The 27,223-nt window shown below is 37.7% G+C and overlaps 1 protein-coding gene across 1 annotated transcript in view; it reads right to left on the bottom strand.

The window, feature by feature from the left end:
- The window catches only part of ABCA12 (ATP binding cassette subfamily A member 12), a 161,542-nt gene that overhangs the window by 4,857 nt on the left and 129,462 nt on the right, over nt 1-27,223 (bottom strand). Inside the window, exons 36-50 of the mRNA XM_046643712.1 lie at nt 26,775-26,868; nt 23,974-24,101; nt 21,916-22,003; nt 20,054-20,159; nt 15,780-15,834; nt 15,036-15,213; nt 13,440-13,555; nt 11,821-11,980; nt 10,462-10,715; nt 8,164-8,368; nt 7,204-7,313; nt 6,493-6,634; nt 5,328-5,462; nt 2,883-2,986; nt 1,588-1,680 (exon numbers count right to left, since the gene is read on the bottom strand). Of these exons, the coding sequence (XP_046499668.1) occupies nt 1,588-1,680; nt 2,883-2,986; nt 5,328-5,462; nt 6,493-6,634; nt 7,204-7,313; nt 8,164-8,368; nt 10,462-10,715; nt 11,821-11,980; nt 13,440-13,555; nt 15,036-15,213; nt 15,780-15,834; nt 20,054-20,159; nt 21,916-22,003; nt 23,974-24,101; nt 26,775-26,868 (1,968 nt within the window). The remainder of the gene's footprint in view (nt 1-1,587; nt 1,681-2,882; nt 2,987-5,327; nt 5,463-6,492; nt 6,635-7,203; nt 7,314-8,163; nt 8,369-10,461; nt 10,716-11,820; nt 11,981-13,439; nt 13,556-15,035; nt 15,214-15,779; nt 15,835-20,053; nt 20,160-21,915; nt 22,004-23,973; nt 24,102-26,774; nt 26,869-27,223) is intronic.

Genomic DNA, 27,223 nt, shown 5'->3' with positions numbered 1-27,223 from the left:
ATAATGAAACAGGACCCAAGCTGACCATTACAACCCCTTTTCTTATATAAAGACAGTCATTTTGCCATAAAAGTTCAGGGCATGTTGCAAACTGGAAATAGTGCACTAGCATGATTTTTTTTTTTTTATTTCTACCACTATACAAAGTCAGACTCTGGACAAAAACTCTGTTAGAAAGAAAACAAAGTCTTGGCTTTCTTTGGCACTCATGAGTTGGCCATCAATGTCCATTTCTGGGGTTAAATAATTTCCAATTTAAAGCAAACAAGGTCTTGAGAGGCAAGTCATTGGAGATTTGGTGTCAACAGTAAAGATTAAAGTCATTGAGGTTTTAAAAATAAATAATAAATCAGGGCCAGCCCAGTAGCACAGCCATTGAGTTTGCACGTTCCGCTTTGGCTTTGGCAGCCCAGGATTGGCCAGTTCAGATTCTGGGTGCGGACCTACGCATGGCTTGGGAAGACATGCTGTGGCAGCCGTCCCACATATAAAGTAGAGGAAGATGGGCACAGATGATAGCTCAGGGCCAGTCTTCCTCAGCAAAAAGAGGAGGATTGGTGGCAGATGTTAGCTCAGGCTCATCTTCCTCAAAAAATAAATAAATAAAAATAAAAATAAATCAATAATAAATCAATACACTAGCTAACTGTTGGCACCTAAAATAGAGTTTGTAAACAAGTCACGACAGGCTCTCTGAGAACAGCACATAAGACATCTTTCATCCCTTTTTCTTATCTTGCTTAATACTATGGTAAAAGAAAGACAAATTGTTGTACAGATAAAGGTATAAAGTCACACCATGAAGCTTGGAGATTAACATGGATATGTATAAGTGCATATGCACTCTGGAATATATAAAATATTAATTTAATTTTAATTTGATGGTATGGTATTTATGCACATTTCCCGAATGTATTCTTGATTAAAAGGTTTTGAATGTGGTAAAAATGTTAAATAGCCTACTGAAAGCCTGTGCAAATGGCAAATGAACCTGCTAGATAAAAATCTGTGTCTTCATGTACTTGTCAAGCTCTAATTTCTTATTCAGTAAACTCTTTTTTTTTAGGAAGATTAGGCCTGAGCTAAATGCTGCCAATTCTCCTCTTTTTGCTGAGGAAGACTGGCCCTAAGCTAACGTCCATGCCCATTTTCCTCTACTTTATATGTGGGATACCTACCACAGCATGACTTGCCAAGGGGTGCCGTGTCTGCACCCAGGATCCGAATTAGTGAACCCTGGGTCACCGAAGCGGAATGTGTGCACCTCACTGATTCGCCACCGGGCCGGCCCCTTCAGTGAACTCTTGAAACTGCTTCCTGGGAGTATTTTGGTTGTGGATTATTATTATTATTTATTTTTTATTTTTTTTAGTTTTTAGGCCTTCTAGCTTTTGGGGTTATGAACTAAAAATACATCTAACCCTTAGGAAGATAATTTAACTTTGAGGTGAGTCAATGATTAGCTTCTCCATTCCAATTTTACTCCTTATTGCAGGATAGGCTGCTGAGATAATCCTTGAAGGTGAGGATAGCACTGGTAGATCGATTACCCTACATCATATGTTAAATAATGCATTTGTTCCTCACCTGCTCTTTATATGCTGCAAAGATCCAATACACTGGAATCTTCCATTCACCATAATGGCCAACCTGGTACAGAGAGCTTCACACTCTTCCATGCTGAAAGACAGCAGAATCACGTCAGAATTCTGGGCACCAAAAATTGAGTTTAAGTTCATGAACATAAGTTTAACTGTTGTATTCTGGCACCTTAAAAATACTTAGTTCCTGAAAATGTCTTTTCCCTTGAAGAACAAAAAAATCTTTTAAAATATAAGTTTAATGTCTTCACATAGAGCTTATTCCTATTTCTTCTCAAACTTGAGGCCACCTCTCTCCTGGAATGCCCTCTCTACTAAACATGCTATTTCTTCCAAGCTCTGTCAAGCCTTGACTCAGGACCCACATCTCCTAAGGAACATTTCCAAAATATTACTGAGCTTTTTCTCATTATGCCTCATACTCTGTATTCAGTTGGCTTTTATGGTCTTGTATTTGTGACTAGTCAGCCTGTACTTGATTATATAATCTCAGATTTCATGGACTCTAATCACTGGAGGAGATCTTAAGCATCACCCAGTCCACTTCATTCAAAAGTTAATGGAAATGAACATACAGTGCGCCAGGGCAAGGCTAGAATATAAACAAGTCTCTTGATTATAAACAAATCTAGCGCTTTTTCTACTCTATGATAATCACAATGAAAGGATGAACTTAATACATGGCCAACTTTACAAGAAAGGCACAGATAAAACGCTTTAGTAGCTTTTCACTTAACTGATTGGACGGGTCTCCGTCATGGAGGAGGTCTGTGAGGGGGTTCTTAAAGGACTGGTAAGATTAGAACTTGGAAAGATTTTTGTGAAAAGGCCATTTCCGGTAGAAAGCAAAGCCAAAGAAAGAGGTTGGTGATAGGAAAGGGCACTGAGTGTATGTGGAACCACGACTCACTCAGATTGACTGGTAGGAGAGGGTTGTAGGAAAAAAAGTCTAGAAATTTAGATGAGGCGAGATAAGAAAAGGCCTTGCGTACTACGTGGAAGGATGCTGAACTTTGTGTGACGGGGAATAGGAAGTCCTCGTTAAGAGGGCCTTAGGTCATGAGAAATTTGTTTGATAAAGATTGCTTAGGCCCTGTCCCACTGCAGGAGCTGGATTCTCACCATGAAATCTCCCTCATTTGCTCCTATGACTATAAACATAAAATATTTTCATCCAGTGGTGGACACTCAATATCAACGTATGTTACAGGAGGTTTCCTTTTCCCACCTATCATCCTAAAATCATGTCATTTGACTTTAAAGTGCTTGCACTCGGTTTACCTGTGCGATGTGAGGATGACGGAGCATTTATTCTGCACCTCCTCTGAAATGATCTTCCAGAGGTGCCGTTTTGACTTAGGATCCATCCCAGAGCTCGGCTCATCCTTAGTAGAAAGTTACAAGAAAAATCTATCAAATTAGTTAATGTTTGATGAATTTCTTTACACAAGTCACCACATCTCACTTGCCTGGAATAGAAATCACTTTGCCAAGTCTTGTGACTAACTGGCTTTATACTCTATAGTCTTCTTTCTGCCGCTGTCAAAAAGCTCACAATTAATCACTAAAAATTGTCAATCTGGGGGCGGGTCCCTGGCTGAGTGGTTAAGTTTGCGCGCTCCCCTGCAGGCGGCTCTGTGTTCTGTTGGTTCGAATCCTGGGCACCGACATGGCACTGCTCATCAAACCACGCTGAGGCAGCGTCCCACATGCCACAACTAGAAGGACCCACAATGAAGAATATACAACTATGTACTGGGGGGCTTTGGGGAGAAAAAGGAAAAAAATAAAATCTTTAAAAAAAAAATTGCCAATCTGTTTTAAAAAGTGTCCCAGTGAACTTGACACCCTGTTACTTTACACTTGTCTCTTATATTTCTTCAGAAAAAATTCTGCTTCAATTACTGACAAAGCAGAGTTTTTACTTGTAATACTACATTGTCACATATATATTTGAAGCTACTTCGACAAGATTTCTACCTTGCTGCTGACAGCAGAATTATGGCTGTGAGTGATAATATGGTACGTGAAGTAGAAAAAACGTAATTTGATTTTTCAGTTAATGTGTTTGAGGTGTATTTTTAGTTTTATGTTATTAATTGAAATTTAATACTCCTGGGGAAATAAGAATAAGATTTGCAAAAACTGCCAAATAGAAAGATATAAATTATATTTTAAAGTAAGTTATGTTTTGAAAAACTGTTCAGACACAAAATTAGAAATGTAGCAATAGATAATCTAAACAAAGAATAATAGATCCTGACAGATGATTAAAAACAAATTATAGGTCAAGATTTGGTAAAAATTAAAAATGTCTATCTGTAATGGAAAGTATGTACATAGGAACACCAGAGGCTGGTTTTTATGTTAAGGGGTAAAATTTAAATTTAAGGAAAGGAAGGAGTTAATTTGGGGAAACAGTAAAGGATATATTGTCACTGTTTCTATTGTTCCTATTTTTAAAGACAATAGCATATATAGTAAATGCATACAGAAGAAAACACAGTATCTTTCTCTCATCGCATATATTTCAGTTTGGCTCATTAATACGTAATATTTGCATAGCATTTTAAACATTTGAAAGTATTTTACATCTATTATCTCATAGGGGTGCCTAAGGATTGTTTTGTTTAATTTAACAGACACTTACACAATAGAATTCCACCATAAGCATCGATTGGCGGTGGGGGGGGGGGGGGGGGGGATGAGATGCATTATAAGCTTCCGGGATCACAGAAAGACGGGTTGTGCATCACTCTTATCTGGGCAGTTTAAATGAACTGATCCTCTGTATGACTTAATCCCTGGAATAATGTGGTAATTCATAATTAGATTTTTATTGCATATAGTTAAGGCTCTTTTGGAGTTTGGAAATGCTTGAATGCAGGAAATCTTCCAAAATAAGGGCAAGCTTATTTCTCTGAAATAAGCACCTTTCACAACATTTGGCCTGGGGAGCAGAATGCTATGTTATCCTTACATGGAATTTCTATTTCCAGGTGATCAATTTAATTTTCCATCTCTTAACCAAAATATAATTGTGGAATTCATTTCTTGCCTCCAAAATAGTCACATAAAGTAGAATGGCATATTGTCCATCACATCCCAAGCTAGATAACTCATATTTTTAAGTAACAAGGAAATAAAATTTTAGCACAACACATTGTCTGAAAATGTGTCTTTCCTTTTTGGTAGAAGTTGGAAAATATGTTAGATCACCTGTTGCTAACAGAGCTGATTTTTTCAGCAACTGGGAATCAAGTTCTACCATAGTCCATCATTTTACTCACTCATTTGAATATCCTGAATTTGTTTCAGCTACTTGCAATTCTCATGACAAGTGTTTCCTCTGAAATTGACTGAGCCACAGCTTCAAGCAAAAACATTTTTTTTGTTTTGTTTTCCTGAGGAAGATTCACCCTGAACTAACATCAGTGACAATCTTTCTCTATTTTCTATGTGGGTTGTCGCCACAGCATGGCCACCAATGAGTGGTGTAGGTCTGTGCCCAGGAACCAAACCAGGGCTGCTGAAGTGGAATGCACCAAAGTTAACCACTAAGGCCACTAGGCCTGGCTCCAGGCAAAAACATTTTTAAGGGCTTATAGTATAACCAGCACATAGTGAGACCTCAATAAATGCTTATTGCAATAATGATAATGAAAAGTCACACACACACATGTAGTTCTAATTATGGAGTAGCCTTTTTCACGATGATTCCCTTACCAGCAATAGAATGGAAGGTTTCCCTATCAAGGCCAGGGCAGTGGATAATTTTCTCTTTGTGCCATAACTGCACATAGAGGTGGTCCTGTCCTGGTAGGGCATCAGGTGAAGCCTTCTCAGGAGTCGATGAACAGTCTGTCAGCAGAAGAGAGAGTCAAGCTGGCCATCCCCGCCAAACCCCTTACAGCACCGAATAGAACGAAAGCTACTTGTGAAACAAAGCTTTAGTATGAAGAAATAAATACCCCCCAAAATTCAAACATTTAAATTCAACATAAATTTTTGTTTTACTTTCAAAGGTCCACTTAAAAATTAATAGTTCATTTAAAGAGAGCAATTCTGTAAAGGCTCCTTTTCAAATGGAATTCTTTTCCCCCAAATGCATGTGTGTGTGTGTGTGTGTGCGCGCGTATGTGTGCATTTACAATTGTTCTTTCTGCTGCATTAACACAGGATTTCCTGGCAGAGCTTAAAAGAGCTAAAACAGAATTCACCCTTTCACAAGGCAGGTTTCTCACTGATTGTGGTCTCTGTTACATTTTTCCTCTTACTGAGGGGCGAGTTGTCACAAGGTTTTAAATCTATTTAAAACTGACCCAGTATCAAAACTTTAGCATATTAACTTAGGAATTTTGGGTTCTTGTAGCTATTTCTGTAGTTAAATAACCTTGGCAGATAGTGGGATCCTAGGAGGATTTCAACAGGTCCCATGGTTGCAAAAGTAGAGGAAACTGCCCTCAGGGTTAGCCATTCCATTAAAAAGGCAAATAATTGTAGCAAACTACAAATCACATTGAAAAATAAAATTCGAAGCTATTCTATTTTACTTGGCTATTTTGTAGGTAATTCCATGTTTCTATATTTATCTGAGCACTAAAGTGTGGACAGGCATCACGTGCCAATGCTCAACCCAGAGCCCGAAACAAGCGCGATCTGTTATGTGATGGTTCTCAAAAGGTGCCTGACAAGCACGGGCCAAGGCGTTTCTAAAGCTGAGTTCAGAGGTGTGTATATAATATACACGATCAACCTAAGACTGTATCCATTATCATCGTCAGGAGAAAATGTAGTTTTCTAGAAGTCAGCTTGGTCTTGAAGGTGGGTGGGTGGGAAGCAGAAATAACCATGGTTTTCAAATGAACTAGTTTTTCACATTTATACTCACTTCTTTAATATGTTTTTCTGGAATTCCGTGTATCCTAGCATAGAAATACAAATGTTCTTCCACAGTTACCAGGTCGTCTAAGGCATCTTCCTGAGGACAGTAGCCAACTAACGAGCTGTGAGAATCAACGTGAGCCAGAGATCTGGATCCAGAGAATCGAAAAGACACATGAGTTTCAAAAGATATTTCCCTCGCAGGGGTCGGCCCAGTGGCGCAGCTGTTAAGTTCACACGTTCTGCCTTGGGCTCCCGGTGTTCACCGTTCGGATCCCAGGTGTGGACCTACGCACTGCTTGGCAAGCCATGGTGTGGTAGGCATCCCACATATAAAATAGAGGAAGATGGGCACAGATGTTAGCTCAGGGCCAGTCTTCCTCAGCAAAAAGAGGAAGGTTGGCAGCAGATGTTAGCTCAGGGCTAATCTTCCTCAAAAAAAAAAAACAACTAGAAAAGATATTTCCCTCCCAGCCCCCAAATGTTGGAAGATAGCCCTATTTTGGTCATGGTGATTGGTGATTCTGATAAAAAGAGGTAAATAATCCCACCACCATAGTCACATTTAAAGGCTTAAAAATTTCCACTTGCTTGGAAAGTTGTTCTTTCCCTAAGGATTTCATAATATAACCACAAAATAACATAAAGAGTTCATCTTAATGATTTTTCTCATTTAATTCTGTGGTGCTCAGTAAGTTGAAGTATTTATTTTTCATACCCAGTCTTATTTCTGATCAAAATGTTTCCGCTTGAAGGAATTATGTCTCCAGTCAGCATCTTGAAAATGGTGGTCTTTCCTGCTCCGTTGACCCCAAGAAGCCCAAAGCACTGGTTTGGGGGGAGAAAAAGAGACGTAAACCTTAATCCAAACCAAAGACATGTTACTATAGTATCGCTTATCCCTTCTCCTTGGGGGAAATAAATTACCAGGAAAAATAAATCCTGGAATTATTCATGGATATCATAGTGCACTGTTGGCATTTGATAAGACTTTCTCTTTTGAAACAAAGGAGTGCTTACCTAGCTTTTTTTCCTTTAACCACCGGAACACTGTATATATACACAGGGCTTGTTTTACACATCATCTTACAGTACACCTCTGTGCAACGTGATAAAAGGCCCCACAAGTAAGATCTACTAAGCTGATGAAGTAATTATCTTTCTAAATTTCACATTATTCACACAGAATCATAACTTTACTGAATAAGCTACTGAAGCAACAATTTTTTTTATGCTATCGAAGATACGTGATGCATTTAGGTTGCAGCTCTGCCTTAACATGGCTTCCAGGAAAATGGCAAGAATAAACATGGATGCAGTTGTAGGACCTCACTTCTGTAAACTGATTTCTTTATGTTGCCTTTTGAAGAGGCCTGGAAACTAACAGCTGAAGACTGCACCCTACACGGGCTTCTTGACTGAAAGTCCACCCCTGGGAGGACGGTGGCTTGGGAAGGTGCTCAGGACGTGGTGTGTGGTGCATCCTCCCTGCCAAGAGGGGAGACTCATAGGGGAAGTAACATAGGGACAGGTGTAAATTTTATGTGTAGACTGCATCAAAATATTCAGAGGTTGACTTTCACATTTCTAGAAAAAAATTAAGGAAGGATAATGATTTCTATTTGTCACTTATTGTGCCAATAAAAAGGACAGTTACAGACCAGACATTGTTCCTCACCTCCCCAGCAGGTATCCCAATGCTGATGTTATTTACAGCTATAATCTTTTTGTGGATAAGTTGGTAGGTCTTTGTGAGACAATGGAGTTGCACGAGGTCAAATTCATCCCCACCGTTCTCAACTCTTAACCTTTCAGCTCGCACATCTTCATCTTCATCTGTTATTTCCATTACAGGTGAAGAACTGAATTTTCTGAAGAAGATTCTGAAAGATGGACCCAATGATTTGGCGTCAATGATTTTGAAATGGCATCACTCAAGTCTGACATTTTTTATTGGGTTCTCACTTCACTAAAAGCATGCTATCACATAGTGGGTTTATCTTAAAGTTTGTTATGCATTATATGCTCCTCAAAAAATTTAAAAATTAGTATGGATGCTCTTCACCACATTTGCTATGATATTTGGGAGAGAGCTTTCACTTTCCATGCTTTAAATGCTTACAGATCCACTGCTGCAATTCAGAATCCTAATTTCAGTAACAAGGGGGTCATTTGGGTTTGAAAGTTGCTTCCTAACAGAGACCAGAGTCATTAGTAAGACTTACTACCTAAAAGCGCACAACGAATGATCACCTTTTTTCCAATCTTGTCAATTTCTTGTTTTATCATCAATAATGTGAATGTTATTCTACATTCTTTTTATTGTGAATATCTCACCTAGGATCTAGCCAATATGTTAAGGTTAACAGCCCTGAAAATTCCCTGTCTCAAACCCACCCCAGTATCTTGCCTAACAAATACCAAAGCAAATGAAACCAAACAAAATTTAAAAACCCAACAAATCCATTCTGGCAGTCCTCGCGATGTCCCGCTTCTTTTAATGATATCCCCAGAGATTCCTGCTGTGACGTTTTCTTTGAATCTTCTCCATACCAAAGTCCACTCACGCAGTCAGTCTCTCGGCACTGGAAATGCCTTATAACACTCTGTCATCGATCACTTTCTCTCCATGTCTATTACCATCATAGGCTTCCACTCTTTCTCACCTAGATTTTTCCAGGAACTGCAAACTGCTCAGTGTCTCTCACTCTTCTATTCTAATCTGCATTACCTCCACAAAATCACATCTTCTAAAGCACCATTTGGTCATATTGCTTTTTGTTTGAAAACCTTTAATAAGACTACTATTTGCTTGGTGAATAAATTCCAAACCATATCTCTTTATCCAAGCATTCAATAGACTCCATAGTCTCCCAACCTCATGCTTTAATTCCTACTTTTTCATTACATTTATTCTATGTTCTAATCAAATCGTATTACTCTTTTCTCAAATGTGCCCTAAGATTTTTTTCTCTCTTTGCTCGTCTTTCTTTTTTACTATTATTAATTTAAAGTTTATTTTTCAATAGGTGATACACGATTACATGCACATCATATATTAAAATTAAAATGGCACTAAAGAATATGTAACAAAAAGTAAATCTCCTTCAACTATGTGCAGGTCTTTTCAGCAGAGGCACCCACAATTAGAGATAGCCTATTCATATGTATGCATCAATAATACACCTTTCTTTTCTTTTTAACTCAAATGGTGATATACTTTATACATAGTTCTGAACCTTGCATTTTTCACTTAATAAATATTGTAAGTAACCCCAAATATTACATAGAGAACAGCATCATTCTTTCCAATGGCTGCATAGTGTTTATGAATGTATGTATATAATTTAATCAGTCCCTAAATGAAGGACATTTAGGTTGTTTTCATTCTTTTGCTATTAGGAATTGTTGTTATGATGACTATCTTTATACATACATAATTCTGCATATGTGTGAGTGTATCTGTAGGAAAAATTCCTAGAAATGGAATTGGTGGGTCAATGGCATGTGTCTTTCTTTTCATTTAGGATTCTGTCCTGACTTTACTCAATTTTCTTTTCCTAAATCCTTTGCTAATATGCTACACACTGAATCCTCTTTCCCCATTTCTCTTTTCTATTCTTCCAAACTTAACTCAAAGACCTCATCTTTTGTTTACGTACATATTTTCTCTCCACCACTCAATCTTAATTTCCTTAAGGCCAACTTGTGCTTCTTTAATCTTACTCCCTCACTCTATACTTCACTCTATACTTATCTTCAACCTGTACTTCACAGCAATACTTGCAGATGCATACTAAGGTTTGATAACTATTTACTGAATGAAATGAATGGTGAATCATGCTATAATTTTTTAAAAATTTTGAGCAAAAATTTCCATATTACTAATGGAAGACCTTAGACTATTGACCCCTCCTTGAATGTTTTGAATTGAGTTCCATCATGGTTGTCAAACACATGTCTTCATTGTATTTACCTGAGTTTCTTTATTAACCACTCATTGATTAAGAGTCGCAAGAAAAAGAACATGGTGCCCTGAGCAACCAAAGCCACAAACATGGCGCCCAGTTTATCCATCTCAAAGGTTTCGCTTGGGTACTCCACTCCATATGCTCTCAAGAAGTCTAGGACTGACTGTTGTTGAGAAAGTTCAATCAAACCGTAGCCAAAACAGAATTGTGGGAAAATCAGGAAAATGCGCTTGAGAGTTTCAGAAATAAGTTCTAAAGTCTGAAATAAGAGAAATAAAAGTGAAGCTCAGTGTTAGACATCCAACAAATTGACAAAAATTTAAAGCTAGCTGTAGACAAATATTGAAACCTGAGAAGCTTATCTAGATTGGTAATTATTTCACACGTATGCTGAATTTACATATAAATATCTACTGTAACCAAATAGTGGAGATTTATTACTAAAATAAAAGTAGAAAAGGATTATATTTTTTTGAGATGACTAAGGTGCCAGACAAAGTCCTGGAGGCAGAATCATTTCTAGACAGGAATGTAGGAACAGCCGGGGTGTTGGGGTCTGATGCCGGGCATTGGTAGGTGCCTGAGTAAAGGAGGTATTCAGTACAGTAGAGTTTCAGGACCTCAGGTAATCCCTTCTTGAAGAGGGACTAAAATGGTGAAATGAGATGGAAGGAGAGACAACCTATCTCAACGAGGAGCAAATGGCTCATTTTCACGTTATTCACTCTTGGGGCCAACCACTTGCACCTCATGAAATTTCTTCTTCCTCCTGTAGTGTGCTTGTCTATTTTTCACTTCACTTCATTTCCTCTCTATTCGTTTCCATTCAATTGCCTGGCACTGTTAGTGCTTCCTTTCTCACTAATCATAATTGTCAGCTCTGAATGGAAAGTGATGACTACAATGAAGTAGACTCTAACACATGATTGAAAGGGAATGAATTAGGTTTCCCTTCTGCGAATGTTGAAATGAATCTTAACCCATGTCAAATAACTAAGCCATTGTCCCTGTCACTACCATACCATAATAATTTGTTAAGGAGTATAAAGTTCAGCTGATCGATTGGTTGTATGATTTTTGTAGTGGCATACAGTGCATCTGATTCCACCTCCATCATCCCATTCAAGCCTTATCAAATGTCAATAGTTTTGACACTGGGAAATACAATCAGAAGCATTAACCCAGATAAAGCCTAAAAAGAATTTTGAAAGGCCGTAGTTTCTTCTCTACTAAATTTAATAGAAGCAAATGAAATTCCTCTTTTCTATTTAGAGGATACAACATACAGAAAATCTTTCTACCCTGAATGTGTTGAAGCGTTTGATACATTCACTGAAGTTTAGCAGACTAATAAAAGACCTTACCGGGTCATTAGGCTTTTCCTTGGAAAGAAAGTATACCACCGACAGGGAAACAATGGAATTGATGCCGAAAAAAAGGTTGATGCAGACATAAGTGATGAAAGCCATTCCTGTTTCATGGAAGAGCCCAGCCAGCAAGTACATCCAAGAAAACGTGGCATACCTGTATGTTAATAACATTAAGATTTAAAATTTGTTATTGTTAGTGCTCTGGAGTCGATTCCAACTCCTAGCGGCACTGTGGATAGCAAAGTGGGACCCTGCCTGGTCTTTTTGCGCCACCTTCTCACCTTCCAGCACTCTATCAGACAATGCTCTGCTGTTATTCACAGGGTTTTTGTGGCCAATTTTTTCAGAATTGGGTGGCCAGGTCCTTCTTAGTCTATCTTAGTCTGGAAGCTCTGCTGAAACCCGTCCACATGGGTGACCCTGCTGGTATTTGAAAGCCCAGTGGCAGAGCTTTCAGCATCACAGCAACATGCAGCGGCCACAGTGTGACAACTGACAGATGGATGGTGTTGTACCCTGACCGGGAAACAAACCCAGGCCTCAGTGTGAGTGTGCTGCATCTTATCCACCAGACCACCAGGGCTGGCTGAATGAAAATTATGCTGTAATTAATTTTCTTTGTTTTGGTCAAAAACAGGAATAAAAGAGAGCTCTAGCCACAAGGTTTGACAACTCATCTCTAATGTTTATTTTCACTTTGTGACTCCATCTAAATTCTTATTTATCTATTTAGGAAAGGGACTCCTTTAAAAAAATCCAAAGGATATTTTTTAAATGACAGTAAGAAGTCTCTCTTTTAAGGAACCTTGAGTAGTCCTACATCATTACAACTGCAAATTAATTCCTCCTAAAGATGGTGTTATTTCACCCAGGCAAGACTTTTTTTTTTTTTTTGCTCAAAAATATGAGTTTAATCAATATAAATCTTATAATTTAAAGTTGAGAAAAAATAAAAAATAATGATGTTATTGTAAGCCAGGTAAGCAGATGGTGCATGCTTAGGAGCTGGATGTCCTGTTTTGAGCAAATACTTGAACCTGCTTTGGGGTAATGAAGTAGAACTAGGGACAGAGAGATCCTTCATCAGCTATGATTGCTAACTAAGTGGATACTGCCCGTGCATTCAGGGCAGACAGAATTACTATGCTAAGTGCTGATTATGTCAACCTGTATTACCCTAATACAGAAACAATATTATGCGTGCGTTGTAGACATCTATAAAAATACAAATAAAATAAATACATACGAATATATGTACCTTATAATGCCATATATACTCATAACTTGTCAATATATAAATCCATATATGTATACACATTTTTCTGATCATTCTAAAGCTTCTAGTTTAACGTAAATTAAATTACACACATATTGCTAAACGCAACAACTTGGTACACAGTAAGTGCTCATTAATGGTGGGTATTGCTATTAATAACAACATTCATTTTCAGAAGAATTGTACTTTACAAACTGTGGACTAGCAAGTGTGATGTATTGTTAGTCATCACTCATGGCTAATGAAACCCCAAGATCATTGCAAATTAGCTAATGAGATTAGGTCTTGTTCCTGCCTAGGAGTGTTTAATTCTGTTAATTCTTTCACTGTAGCTTACCCAAACAGCAGAAGTAGGAGAGAGACAGCGCCTAGATTGTTTCCACTGTAGAAGGCAGGTAACTTGAAAATTGCAATGACACCAATCGAAAATGCTACAGGCACCAAGTAGAAGACCTATGGGAAAATGTAAAACTATGCTTAATATATGGCAAACATCTTTCAGAAAAAATCAATAGCCCTTCTAGTCTAAAACTGTAACAAGTTGACCTAGAAATATTTGAAGGAATGAATTTTTATTTATGTTCCTGTTCCTTATAATGTTTAGTTTATTTTACATTGATTTCGCTCTAGAATTTGTCTCCTGCAATATGAGGTCAAGCCTGTCTCCATCTGTATAGATATACATGGAGTGCCTGGTGTTCCTGCCTCTAGGCTTTGAGACTTGGGATCATCCAGTGACAGAGGTTCAGTAAGAAAGATAAAACAGTCAGGAATCTTGGTATTAGATTCAGTCCTCAAAGTATTGATTTCATTTTGAATGCTGGAACTTTCTCAGATGTTTGATTTCTAAGGCTTGATTATCAGTGTGAGCCACTCTGTGAAAAACAGCAGGGCAGCAGGTCCCAAACATTCTCAGAATCACAGGTGTATGAACAAAGAACTCAGTGTTTCATTGACAAGTAGAAACATTAAATGCTAAGGAGTTTGCAGTAAGACACACACAATGAAAGAGATGGTAATTTAATTTGGGGGGAAAATCTCCTAAGTTGGAATGAGCACCAGATACATAAGAACAGAATCTAAGTAGTAAGTAGCCCTTCACAAAAGTGTGCACTTGAAGCTTTCTTAACATTAAAACTCCTAGTAAGTCCAGAGAATTACCATTCTTTTGAATTTGACTTCTACAACAAACGCATTTCAGACCTCACTGGATACATTAACAAAACGGATATGCAGTTAATTACTCTCCAACCCTTCAAATCAGTGATCTTTACAGCATCTTAGACAATTTCACCATAATCACCAGCCAAATGTATACCCATCCTGGGCTTTTGGCCAACACTGGCACATTTGGAGTTGAGAATAACCATCTGAACTTTGGGACAATTTTATGCAAATGAAGGAGCTATCAATGAAATTCATCCTTTATTGTCCCTACTAATCTTCTCTAATGTGTTGTTCAGCAGGGGCTGCTACTTTGAAGTTTTCACTATTGGTTGATTAAATTTTTATAAGCTTGATTATTTGGTACCATTGGGCAAAGCTATTCTGCTAAACTTCTATTCTCCACAGTAGTGCTTCTCGAACTTCAGTGTGCATAAAATACCTGTGGGGATTTTGCTAAAAACGCATATTCTCCAGGCTCCACTCCAAAGATATGGATCTGATAGGTCTAAAGTGGGGCCCAGGAATCTGCCTTTCAAGTGTCCTGGGGAATCAGATACAGGTGGTCCTAAGACCACAGAGATGAGGGTACGTGGATTTCTCTTTCCTCCAACCCCTGGATGAATATAAGCCTGTTGCAAATTATTTCTTTGATGAATTTACTAACTTTATGATCTGAACAAACTAGGGTAAATAAATCTTGAATATAAAACTGATGTCTTTTCCCCAAATCAATCTTGTCTTTCCTTCAACGACACAAGTTACTCACCATGTCATAAATGAAATTGGTGACCCAGTAGCATGTCACACCGAGGCCTGAAATGTGCTGCAGCTGCTTGGCTTTGGTCTGATGCTCCTTTACAACGTAGGTGACAAAGCTGGCGGTGGTGACAGAGTAGCCCATCAGGATGGAGAGTGCCACTAAAATATCGATTAAGCTGCTCATTCTATAGTGAGCAATAGGGAGAGGAAAGCACACATAAGTTTTCGGAAGTCTTTGCCTTTCAGAAAGATTCATGACTAAAACCATCAACAACACAGTCTAAGGGTTGGCTGTGACACAAATAAGTCCTCCTGCAAGGCAGCCAGATAATATCTTCTCTATGACTTGGCTATGACCCTGGAAAAATGCAGCTCTCGTGTGTCTGAATTGACTGGGGATATTTGATAGAAAAACCTCAGTCTCCAAGGGTTATGGGGTGTATGCAAGGGATACGTAGTTCTTGAGCATAGAAATAGCACTTAACTGCTATGCAGGGAAATTGAATTGATGAAGCTCCCAGCCACTTGACTTATAAAGCGGCAGATTCTGAGTCTGCAGTCAACAAGCTGTACTTGGCAACCCCACTGTACACTCTTTCAGAAACTTCCTTTTATCCCAGTCAGTGGCTTATATTGCCAGTTCTTCTAGATTGGCATTCATTCAGATACAACTGTGATTTCCAGTTATAGTACTTTAGACAGAGGCTCCATAAGCCAAGGAGAAAGTGTCATGCCGGAGATATCTACTTACGTGGCTTGTTCTTGGTCTTGCACTCCTGGATAGGGATGGCTGTACATGATAATGCCTTAAAGAAGAGACAGTTCTTTTCCTTAGTAGGAGTTCAGTTAATCAGAAATACCAATTTTTAGACAAATCATACAGAATACTTTCCTCCTTATGCAATGATCTCAAGAATTTTACTTTGGGGATAATTTTTTAAAGGAAAATGATTGGTTTTTTTCCCCTAATCTCATTAATCCCACACAATTAGGTGTATGGGAACTTTGGGGAAGGGATAAGAATTTACAATTCTTATATAGCATTTTCCCTTCTATTACATTTAAGCAATTGTTTGCACTTTCTTCTTTCTATCTGGTCACATATATGTTTGCATTTCTGCAGCACTTCAGAAATATACGACATTTAAAGGAGCAACTCAAAGGGAGACAAATTATATGAGGATCCTATAAAGAACAGACACCACAGCCATCCCTCTTTATTGTGCTATTGGCCATGGTGGGGAAATGCTGTAGCCTGAGAGGACCCCTCCTTATCTTTTACTACTCCTAAGATGCCTATTGCTCCAGAACTCCACCAGAGGAGAGCTTGGGAGCTTCAGCCACTCCCAAGAGATTTCTCACTGAGACATAAATATCCAGGAGGATTCAGAGAAACTAGTTGGCTCTGGGAAAGTAGTCACTTAATTCCAATACCATCCTAAATTATTGGGATCCCCAGAGTTGATTATACTTTCTGAGATCAAAACAAGGTTCTTTTCTCTCTTTCTTTAGAGGACCTTGATTAGCCAGAGTCAAAGTGGGCCGGCAACAGTTTCCCAAGGACCACAGTGTGAAGACAAGGTCTATACTGTCTAAGAAATTTTGGAAAAGAATGATAGGAAATGGGAAGAAGATAGCTCTTAAATATTTGTTCCTAGAGAATCATAAGCTGAGCCAGAACTTTCTCACTTACTGCTCATATAGTATATGCTCATTATATTAGGTTATTAAGGCCCTTTCACAGCACCAAAATGTAATAGATTATTCTAAAGTTATATTCTATTAACTTAAATTTATAATTTTTATTAAGTAGAATGTGACATATTTTGAGGTTGAATTCTGCAATTGTTATATGTTACAGAAAATAATATATGGTTAAAGCAAAACAAAGAAACTAACAACAGTAACAAATTTGACCTTAATTTTAATCATATCATTGGGGGTAGGAAATTTTCTTATCTTTTATGATGTTAATGAGCTCTCTTTTTCCTGAGATTCAATTTTCCTCAGGGTCCTACTTAAACCTTGTTGCTGATTATAATATAGGCAGGAGGCAAACATTTCTTTTATTTCTGTTTTGTATTTGAGTCAAGAAATACTCGAGTTCACCAGAGGGATCTTTGAAAATAAATTTATTCCACTATGAAAAATGGTGCTGAACCAATTGTTTATACATATCGTTAGCTGAAAGATCAAGTAAATGTGTCAGAGTTGGGGGTCTGTATCAAAATCTTCTCTCGGTTCTACAGCATCCAGCATAAAGTCTTGAGAACAGCGATTAGTCAATGAATGCTTATTAAATCTAATTGAATCTTAAATTTCAATTGTTTCCCCCACATACAATATACATTAAAAATAGGACATTTTCTGTCGTCTCTACAGTTGTAAACCTAAAATGAGATGCTTTCCACCCACTATTGCTGCTAATGCAATGAAGGACAAGAATGAACAGCAGGGTGCAGGCAGCAATGTGTCAGTATTTTTGAAAAAGAGCCTAGTTGTGCAACATTTGTTAGGGAAAACAAGCAAACCTATATTCTTTAGGACAAAAGAACAGAATTTTGACGTGAAATTAACCACTAGAGGGAACCACATGAATATCATAGATATTGACATTGCAAAGGAAAGCCAATTAAAAGATGTTTATTAGCATGTTAGAATTCAAAGAAAATCCATTTTACAGCTAAAGCAAAATCCCAGTTCATGTGGAATCCAGCAAAGATGGCTTTAAAAAGCTAGTGTAGTGGGCGAAGGTGGCAGGAGGATAATTGAGTTGATTTTTAAAGACAATACTAGCCTGGTAGAGCCCCCACATGCATCACAAAACAGTAAAAGTATTTCAGGGGAACCTGGATTGCTTCTTTGAAAGAAATCAGACTCCTTCCAGGGAGAGTGGGAAGCTACCACTGTCACAAGTCTGTATAAGAAAATTTAATAAAATATAGATGGCACAATCTCTCTATAACTCAAGCTAAGCCTTATTTTTAAATAAAAAAAAAACCAAACTTCTTTTTAGGATCAACATAAAGTTTATGTTCCAGAATTCTTAGTTCTTTAGACTCTCTAACTTAAAAAAACACAGTGGTAGGAGCCACAACAAGCCTGCTGGAGTCCAGAGTGACTTCGATTGCTTTGATCTGGGTAAAGAACACTAATGACAGGTAAAACCTGAGTATGTGCTTCAGAAGCTGACCTTCTGAAAGTGGCACTGGTCTCTTGTTTTCACCTACATACATCTGCTATTTTCCGCTAGTCATTCTATAGCTTTTATACTTTCATTATCTGTCATAGCAACAAATGTCTTCTGCTCTGAATAAGACATCCTACTGAAAGTCAAGCGTTCAATAGTATTTTAAACCAGGTTATACAAGACCTGCCTGGCTTTAGTCACCATTTAATTTAATTTACCACTTTTGATTAAGCCTTTTACTATGTTCTAGATCTAAGGACTATCTATCAATCTAGTTCTTTTCTTTCCTTTTTGGTGAGGAAGATTGGCCCTGAGCCAACATCTGTTGCCAATCTTCCTCTTTTTTCTTTGAGGAAGATTGTCACTGAGCTAACATCTGTGCCAGTCTTCCCCTATTTTATGTGGGATGCTGCCACAGTGTGGCTTGACGAGTGGTGCTAGGACCAGGTTCAGGACCCAAACTTAGGAACTCCAGGCCACTGAAGCAGAGGGTGTGAACCTAACCTCTATGCCACCAGACTGGCCCCCTTGTTATTTTATTTGTGATTCCTCCTGCTAAGAAAATGCCAAAGCAGGTGGGGAAAATACCGTTTTCTCTGAAATGAAGACTCCAAAAGATTCTGTTGCTAGGATGAGTATTTGACTCTGCAGTTTACTTCTATAATCACCAGAATAGACAGCACACACTATTATGCTCAACAGTAGGGAGATGAAAGAAAAGTAGACGTCGGCATTTCTAAAGGATGTGTTGTGTCTTTTTTTCTATTTAATAGGCTATTTGTTAGCCTATTTATTAGGCTTGAAACTCAGTCTTGGTCAGCAAACATGCTATTCAGTTTTTCTCCATCTTTACTATTGTTTTTTTAGGATCAATATGGGAAAATAATTTGAGCAAGGCTTACAAAGTTGAAACAGTTTGATGAACAGTAACTGAATTAGAAAAGAATGCATTAGTCTCATTCAACTTCCAAACCCTATTTTAAAGACTCTGTGGAAGCCTCTTGGGAAATCCAACTGAAGTAGACCTGACTGTGTCTAGATAAGTATTGGACAAATGAAGATTGGAGTACGGAGTACTAGAAAAACAAGGAGGCAGGAGTCAGACAGACAGACCTGGGTTCAAATCCTGCTTCAGAGCCCCAGAGAAATAATAGTAGGAAACAATAATACTTATCCTGAAACGGTGCTTGTAAGATTGGCAATGTTTCATAAAAAGCAGGGGCTGGATGGCAAGTGCTCGATTAATGGTAACACTTTTGGTCAGGTGTAGAACTCTTTAGCTTAAAAGTTTTGTCTTCAAGTTTAGATTGTGAACTTTATTTATTAACATTAATTATTTTTAATTTGTTAGTTGATATACAAGTGACTAGATAGAAAATATTTTCCTATGAGATATAGTACTAAATGCAAGAGCAGAAATAAGCAGGAAGTCAACTTTTTTTTTTTTTGGTGAGGAAGATTGCCACTGACCTAACATCTGTGTCAATCTTCCTCTATTTTGTATGTGGGGCACTGCCACAGCTTGGCTTAGTGAGAAGTGTGTAGGTCTGCATGCAGGATCCAAACCCGCGAACCACCAAAGCAGAGCATGCAAACTTAACCACTACGCCACCAGGCCAGCCCCATGAAGTCAGTCTCTTTATCCTAACTTGGTAAATGAGGAAACTAAATTAACCTGACATTAAGGGGATTATCCAGAATGTTCCACTTGGCGGTAGTTACTACTTCCAAACTCCTTTTAAAATTCTGTGATTTAGATACCATAAAATAACTGCTCATAGGAAGAAATGGGATCTAACATGCAAGATAAGAGGCTTCTGTACAGATAACTTTACCGTGACGGGCAGCGTCGTGTTCTGACATGTTAACTCGTAGGAGGAAATTATTCAAGCTGTTGAGGTAGGCTGGAAGGGAGTGGTAGCCTTCTGGATCATACCACACCTGTTAAATTCCACAGGAAGGCAAGATCAGCACTATTGCTCAAATAAATTAGGCTATCTTTACATCTGACAGCCTACAGAAGTTACATATGAAAGAAAAGCACCAATTTCCCAATAACTTATTTCGCTTTGGAAGATTCTGAACCACACCCCACACTGTGCTGACCACAGATCTCTAAGTTTCCAACTTAGAGATGAGCAGAGATTGGGAAAACAGGATTCTTTCTGTGTGATAGCACCAAGTTATGAGTTCTTCCTGATCTTGTCTATCAGCAGAGCTTCAAATAAACTGGAGAAATTGTTATTATCTCCAATTCTGTGGCTGATCGAGTGATTCTGGGGCTAGAACTAAGGCATCCTGGCTCTCAACAGTAATAATAAAAATTAATGGCATATGGGCCAGCTATACAAAGACATTAAATGCATACACAAGCATTGTGTCCATAGTAACAAAATTGATAACCTTGAAATTCCTCCATTAACTTTCTATTCCTAGTTCTAACTCACCAGGAAGTGAGTTACTTTACCCTCTATGTCAAAAGCAGAGGGATTTAAATACTGGTATGCTTTAATTCACGAAGTCCAGTTCATAATTCAAAATTACAAATCTGTTTTGCAGAGAAATTATTTAATGTTAGAACTCCCTTGTTTATGCAAGAATATTTGCTCTGTGTGTGTGAGAGAGAAGAAAGGAACAAAGAGGGACAAGCATTCAAACCCCGAGCACTACTGTTTGCTTTCTACATGAGCCTGTGAAAATCAGCTAAAACAGGCCCAATGGTATCTATCTAGAGGGATGCTGTGAGGATGAAGTTAGGTGGTTTGTGTAAAAGGTGATACTAGAGCTTGGCTTACAACAGCTGCTAAATGAATATTAGCTTCTCCACTTCCCCCAGGGTTGTGGATATCTTTTACTACCAAATGAGAAATATATGAAGGACAATTTAAAATTCCAAAGACTACTCTCAATCAGATAGGTGCTCCTATGTATCTGATTCTGTGACTCTAGCTGGTTTCAAAGCATAGGTACAATCTAGAAGAAAAAAAGTCAACAGGATTATTTCTATCCATCAAATTCTCTTAAGTTTCCATGTTCCTTAAAAAGCAAGGTTAAATGTATATGCACACATAAAAATATGTGTAGAACTGTGTAGTTTAACAAAAAATTATAAAGGGAGTACACCCATTGAACCAATACTCAGGTTGAAAAACAAAATTACCAGCATCCAGAACACCTTCTCCTTGACCCTGCGTCCTTGCAAATCGTAATACTCTCTCTCTCCCTTAAACGATATGCATGCGTTTTGCCTACTCTTGAAGTTTATAGTCAATGCAATTGCAGTTACATATTCTTTTTCATTTTTTCTTTAGTTTATTAATAAGGTTTGGGAGATTTAGCTTGCTCTTTGTATGGAACTGAGGTCATTCATTTCCATTGCGGAAAGTTCTATTGAATGAATATATAACTATTTATTTATTTATTCCACTTCACTTGGGCAGTTGGGGTTGTGTTTTTGACTGAGATGAGAAACACTCCTAGGCATATTCTTGCATACATATCCTGGTACTTACATGGACATGTTTCACTAGAGTAAATACCCAGGACTGGAGCTGCCATGCTGTGGTGCATGCGTCATGCCAAACTGCTTTTCACATTCATTGTGCCCAGGTTTTGTTTTAGCCTCATGAAAATGCTTGAATGTTCCCAGTTCACATTCTCATCTGTATGACCTCCCAGAAGAAAGATCATAACTCACCTTGGCAAGTGTTCTATTGGCAGGAACTGCTGTTACATCAAAACGAAGGTCTTTAGTCAAAGGCAGCCCAAAACTCCAACCTCCATATCTATAGAGAATAATAAAATTTATATTTGTTTTAATGGAGAAAATATTCATAAATAGATCTAAAATGTTTAACTAAGAGCTGGATTTTTTCTTTCCATTAGGAACATATGTATAGTATGAAATAACTACTGCCTGACAGATATTTTATACTTTTATCACTTTTTTAAATCATATTTTAGTTTAAAGTGTACATTATAACCAGAAGCAAAAAGTCCTTTGAAACAGTTGCAAATATGGAGTAATCATTCTGAAAATAAGTGGCACATAATCTAACCAATTCCTCCTTAAATGGATCGAGTATCATTTCAAAAAACTTAAGATATTAGTGCTTAAATATCCTTTTGTAGGTAATTTAAGACTAAAATGATAGAACATCACTTCTTATCTTTTTACAGATGGCTCCACTTCTACTCCCCAAACTTTCCCCCTAATTTGTCCCCTGGTGCTATATTTTTTCTCTTCTCAGATATTTGAAAGTGAGTTGTGTCTATATAACTACCTGTCAGTTAATCATCTCTTAAAAATAAAAAGTGGACTTAAAAAATCTAAGTAGTAATTTTAAGAATAGATTAATTTGTGCCCCAAATTAGGGTTAGGTTACATAAATAATGGTGCAGTCACCCTAGAAAAATCGAAAGGATGGCTATCATCCTAAATGTGATGCTATGGTGCTGTATTTTTGATGTACAAGGAACACAATAGTATATTGTTCACGTTTTTTTTAAAAAAAAAAAGCAGGTTTTAGAACAGTTTGTTTACAATAAACCCCATTTCATTGAAAATATTTACATGCATACCTGACTAGAAAATTTGTGGAAGGATATATAATCAATAGTGATTATATCATATTGGAGAGGGAATATTTTTTCTTTCTTTTTGCTGATCTGTGGTTTCTGATTATCTTACAGTGAATCTATCACTTAGTAAAATTGAGAAATGAAGGAGGGAAGAGATGGAGGAGAGGAGAAAACTATTGCAAGCCTACCAACATCCCCCACGCCCAGAGGTTTATTGAGGTACAATTGACAAATAAAAATTGTATATATTTAAGGTATACAGTTTGCTATTTTGATATATGTATATATTGTGTAATAATCACCATAAGCAAGCTAATGAACACATCCATCACCTCACACGGTTATACCATTTTCTTTGTGTGTGTGTGTGCATGATGAGAATGCTTAAGATCTATTATCTTATCAAATTTCAAGCATACAATACAGTATTTTTAACCATAGTCACATTGCTTTAGATTAGATCTTCAGAACATATTCATCTTGCATAATTGAAACTTTGTACCCCTTGACCAATATCTCCCCATCTTCCTCTCCTCCCAGATCCTGGCAAACATCATTCTACTCTCTGCTTCCATGAGTTTCACTATTTTAGATTCCACATATGAGTCATGCAGTCTTTGTCTTTCAGGAGACAGAGTCTTGCGGTCTCTGCGTCAGGCTTATTTCACTTAGCATAGTGTCCGCCAGGTCCATCTACGTCATGGGAAATGCGAGCTGCTGCCCTTACATCCATGGCAAATGCTTAGGCGGCTTAGCTACAAGCCCACACTTGGACGAATTTCATCCACACACATATATCATACTCTAACTTTTGAGATATTCGTGTTGAAACTAAGGCCAATTGTCACCAAAGCCATGCCTTAAAACTCTCTGAGGTGGAATTATCCAGTCAATAACTTCTCTTGTGCTTCAAGAAAAAGAAATATGTACAAATTTAACAATACATTTTCGAAACCTAAAGAAACCAATGCTTTTCAATTTGCTCAAATGAATCTTAATTTAGAGTCATCACTTAAATTTTAATACATAAGGTTGTTAGGATAAAACAGAGATTTCGACCACATAAGTAATCAGTAGAAATTTGAATCTATTGTCTCAAGTTCAGCAGGCAGTTACATTAAATTGAGAAAGCCAGAAATGCTCAATTAAATGTTATATGCAGCGTATTTTTTACCTTTTTTGTGAAAACTCATTGGCAGTTGATATAAGATAATTTTCCAAGCGGTGCCCAGTGAGGTTATAAACTACTTGGGAAGAGTAAGTTCTTCTATGAGGTGGAGAATAGTTAAATTTAGGACATTCCTGGAAAAATAAAGTTAAAAATTAGGTTCTGTCTGGCCACCGCTGTGCAAGTCAAATAGACAATGTGAAGGAGCTCCAGTCTCATGATTTGTCTGTTATCGCAACTGGTAGAATGTGATAAGACTGTCCCCTGAGTCTAAAGAGCTTTGGAAAGGAAGTCATCTTGCCTATGCCAAGAAATCAGAACAAACAGTTACTTACAGAGAGCATATGCACGTGTTTGGGACTCACTGGAAGCCAAGAAAGAGCACAAGTTGACTGAGGTGCGATATTTCTTTCACTGTACTGACAGGCTTGATATGTATGGAGAATAAAATTAAACGCCAAGATGATTCAGAATTCCCTCAATAATTCACAGGGAAAAAAAATGTTTGCCCCAAATTGAAAAAATGACATTAACAGACTTAAGTTCTCAGGGACTGACAGCAGTGGATAAAAGCTTGCGTTATATTAGTTTTAGGATAACCAACCTAGGTGTCAGAGCCTATTTTACATATATCTAAATCTAAATCATTTGATTTTATATAAAGTGAAATCTAATCTTTATACATAGAAATCTAAAATTATTCCAAAATAGAAGTTATATATATATATACATATATATGTTTAAATATAGACTAAACGTACAGAAAAGTTGCAAAGACTGTGCAGAGATTTCCTGTGTACCCCTCACCCAGTTTCCCCCTTTGTTAGCATCTTACGTTACCATCATATTCTTGTCAAAATCAATTTCATTGGTATATTACCATTAACCGTTCTCAGAGCTTAGTTCTAACCACTTATTTTTACTCTCGTAGCTTTCTGCACTTCCTGACCACTTACCTTTCAGTGGAGCTTCCTACGCTCCGCTGCCATGAAGTTTAGTCTGGAGAAGCCTAGCACTTTACAGCTTTTCCTCCTGTCCCTTCACACAATATCCCAGAGCCTAAGGTCAGCATCACACGTGTGTGCCAAGAGCTTAAAGTTGCAAGTTGCTCTAAAAAAATGGATGCCGAATTTCACCTTACGTCAAGTTGTGTCAACTTGAAGGTCACATTCTAGAATGCCACTGGTTTCACAATAATTATGGATGAAGTGTAATTTTTTTAGCTATTTTTATTGGATTACATTATACATACAAAGACACATATATTATAAGCGTACTGCTTGATCTATTTTGACAAACTGAACACACCCATGCATCCAGCACCAGGTCAGGAAACAATGCTAGCACCCCAGAAGTCCCCTCATCATGCTCCCTTCCAATCACTGCTACCTCCAAAGGAACCAGTATAGAATAGTTTTGCCTGTTTTCGTATTTTATATAAATGGAATCATATCATATATACTCTCTTGTATTTGTTTTTTTCTCGTCATTTATTTGTGAGAATTTTTCATATGATGAGTGTAGTTGTAGATCAATCATTCTCATGTTGCAATAGAATTCCATTGTGGAAATACATTACCTTTGATTTATCCACTCTACTGTGGGTGGGAATTGGGTGGCTATTAGGAATAGTATTGCTGTGAATCTCCCAATATATGTCTCTTGTGAGCCTATTCATATTTCTGGTGGTTATCTAATAGGAATGGAATTGCCGATCCCATAGGGTACATATATCTTCAGCATTAGTAGATACTGTCAAATAGTTTTAAAAACTGTTTACACCCATTGAGATTCCCATCAGCAGAGTAAAAATGGAAAAATTTTAAATCTACTGGGGGTTTTTTTGATTAATAAAATTTATCCAGATTCCAATTTTAAATACTAAGCTATTTGACTTTTACTGTGAACTAAAGGAAATACGTAAAGAATTTCAGAAATTAGCTAAATTAGATAAATACTGGCTAAGACTAATATTTAAATATGCATGGATTCTTAAAGATGCTTGTTGAATTCCAGCTTTTATTGTTAGTAATTGTCTTGCATGAGAACACAAAAATAGGTTGCATTTACTGAAAACACTTTCATTCTAAGGTATCGTACCAAGGTAGTTCAGGGTACAATCAGACGACCCTGAAGAAAGTATTGCTAGATTCCTCCCCTATGGGACAGTAAGTTGACAATATAGTGACCCTCAGCAGCTAATAGCGACCTCTCTTCTTCAACAATCTTTATTTTCCCCAGTGGATTTGTCTTTCTTAAAAGTTTGGTGAATTGCTAGGCCTAAAAAACAAAGGTGTGCATCTATAGAATACAGACAGGGTAAGTGATGGTTGAACAATCTTTTCTGTTTCCCTCAGGACATGGACCTCTCTTGCAGCCTGGAGGTGTTGCTTAGAGACACATGGAGTTCTGTCCTGGATTTACACGTTACTGACTTCCAGCTGACCGCTACAGTGGCATCAATCTCACTGTGTTTTCAAATCTGACTGTTATGGTGGGATTTTGTTGTGTGAAACATAGAGCTTTATAGTTAGAACTGAACCGTGACCAAAAATTCATTTTCAGTTGATTTCCACAAAGACCATCATAGAATTACCTACTTTTGGAAATGTGTCTTGAGATGGATTTAAAACAGTGACCTGAAGTTCAAAGTCAATATTTTTGAGCTGCCCAGGTCCACATTTCTGAGCCACTAGCTTCCATAAAGTGAAATTATCCTGACTCTTTGGTAACCCAGACAGATCTTTCAAGTTTTGTTATTTATTCCTTTCTCTTTCCTGCTTCACTGAAGCTGAATTCTGTCTTACCTGGATATTTTCTGAGCAGGAGCAAACTCCAAAGTTAGTGATAGGTTCTCCACTGGTGTCCCATTTTGCCAGGCTGTCTTTCTTTAAACACCTTCTGTAAGTGAAAGCAATATGGAAGTGAAGGGTGCGTGTTCTTATGTTCACGTAGGAGCGTATAAGGGAGTATTTGGTATTAAATTCAGATGTATAATCTTAGATACAATTTACTGATTTTTCAGAACTTGAATATACATTGCACTACCATTTTCAAGTGATTTGATCTGAGTGATTGAAGGAGAGTGCTCATAGATTAAACAGGGTTGAGACCAAAGCTCACTGAATTGTCTTCACGTGGCAGGAGGGGTGTTCTGACCCCTTCCTTCTCTTTCTCCTTTTCATCCTCTCCTCTGGCAGGACGGGGCTACTTCAGAATAATAATGCACCAATGCCAGTTGACATGTGTCGTGTAC

Source organism: Equus quagga, chromosome 17 (assembly GCF_021613505.1).
Source record: "Equus quagga isolate Etosha38 chromosome 17, UCLA_HA_Equagga_1.0, whole genome shotgun sequence".
Classification (NCBI taxonomy): Eukaryota; Metazoa; Chordata; class Mammalia; order Perissodactyla; family Equidae; genus Equus; species Equus quagga.
This window is presented reverse-complemented; position numbering and strand designations above follow the sequence as displayed.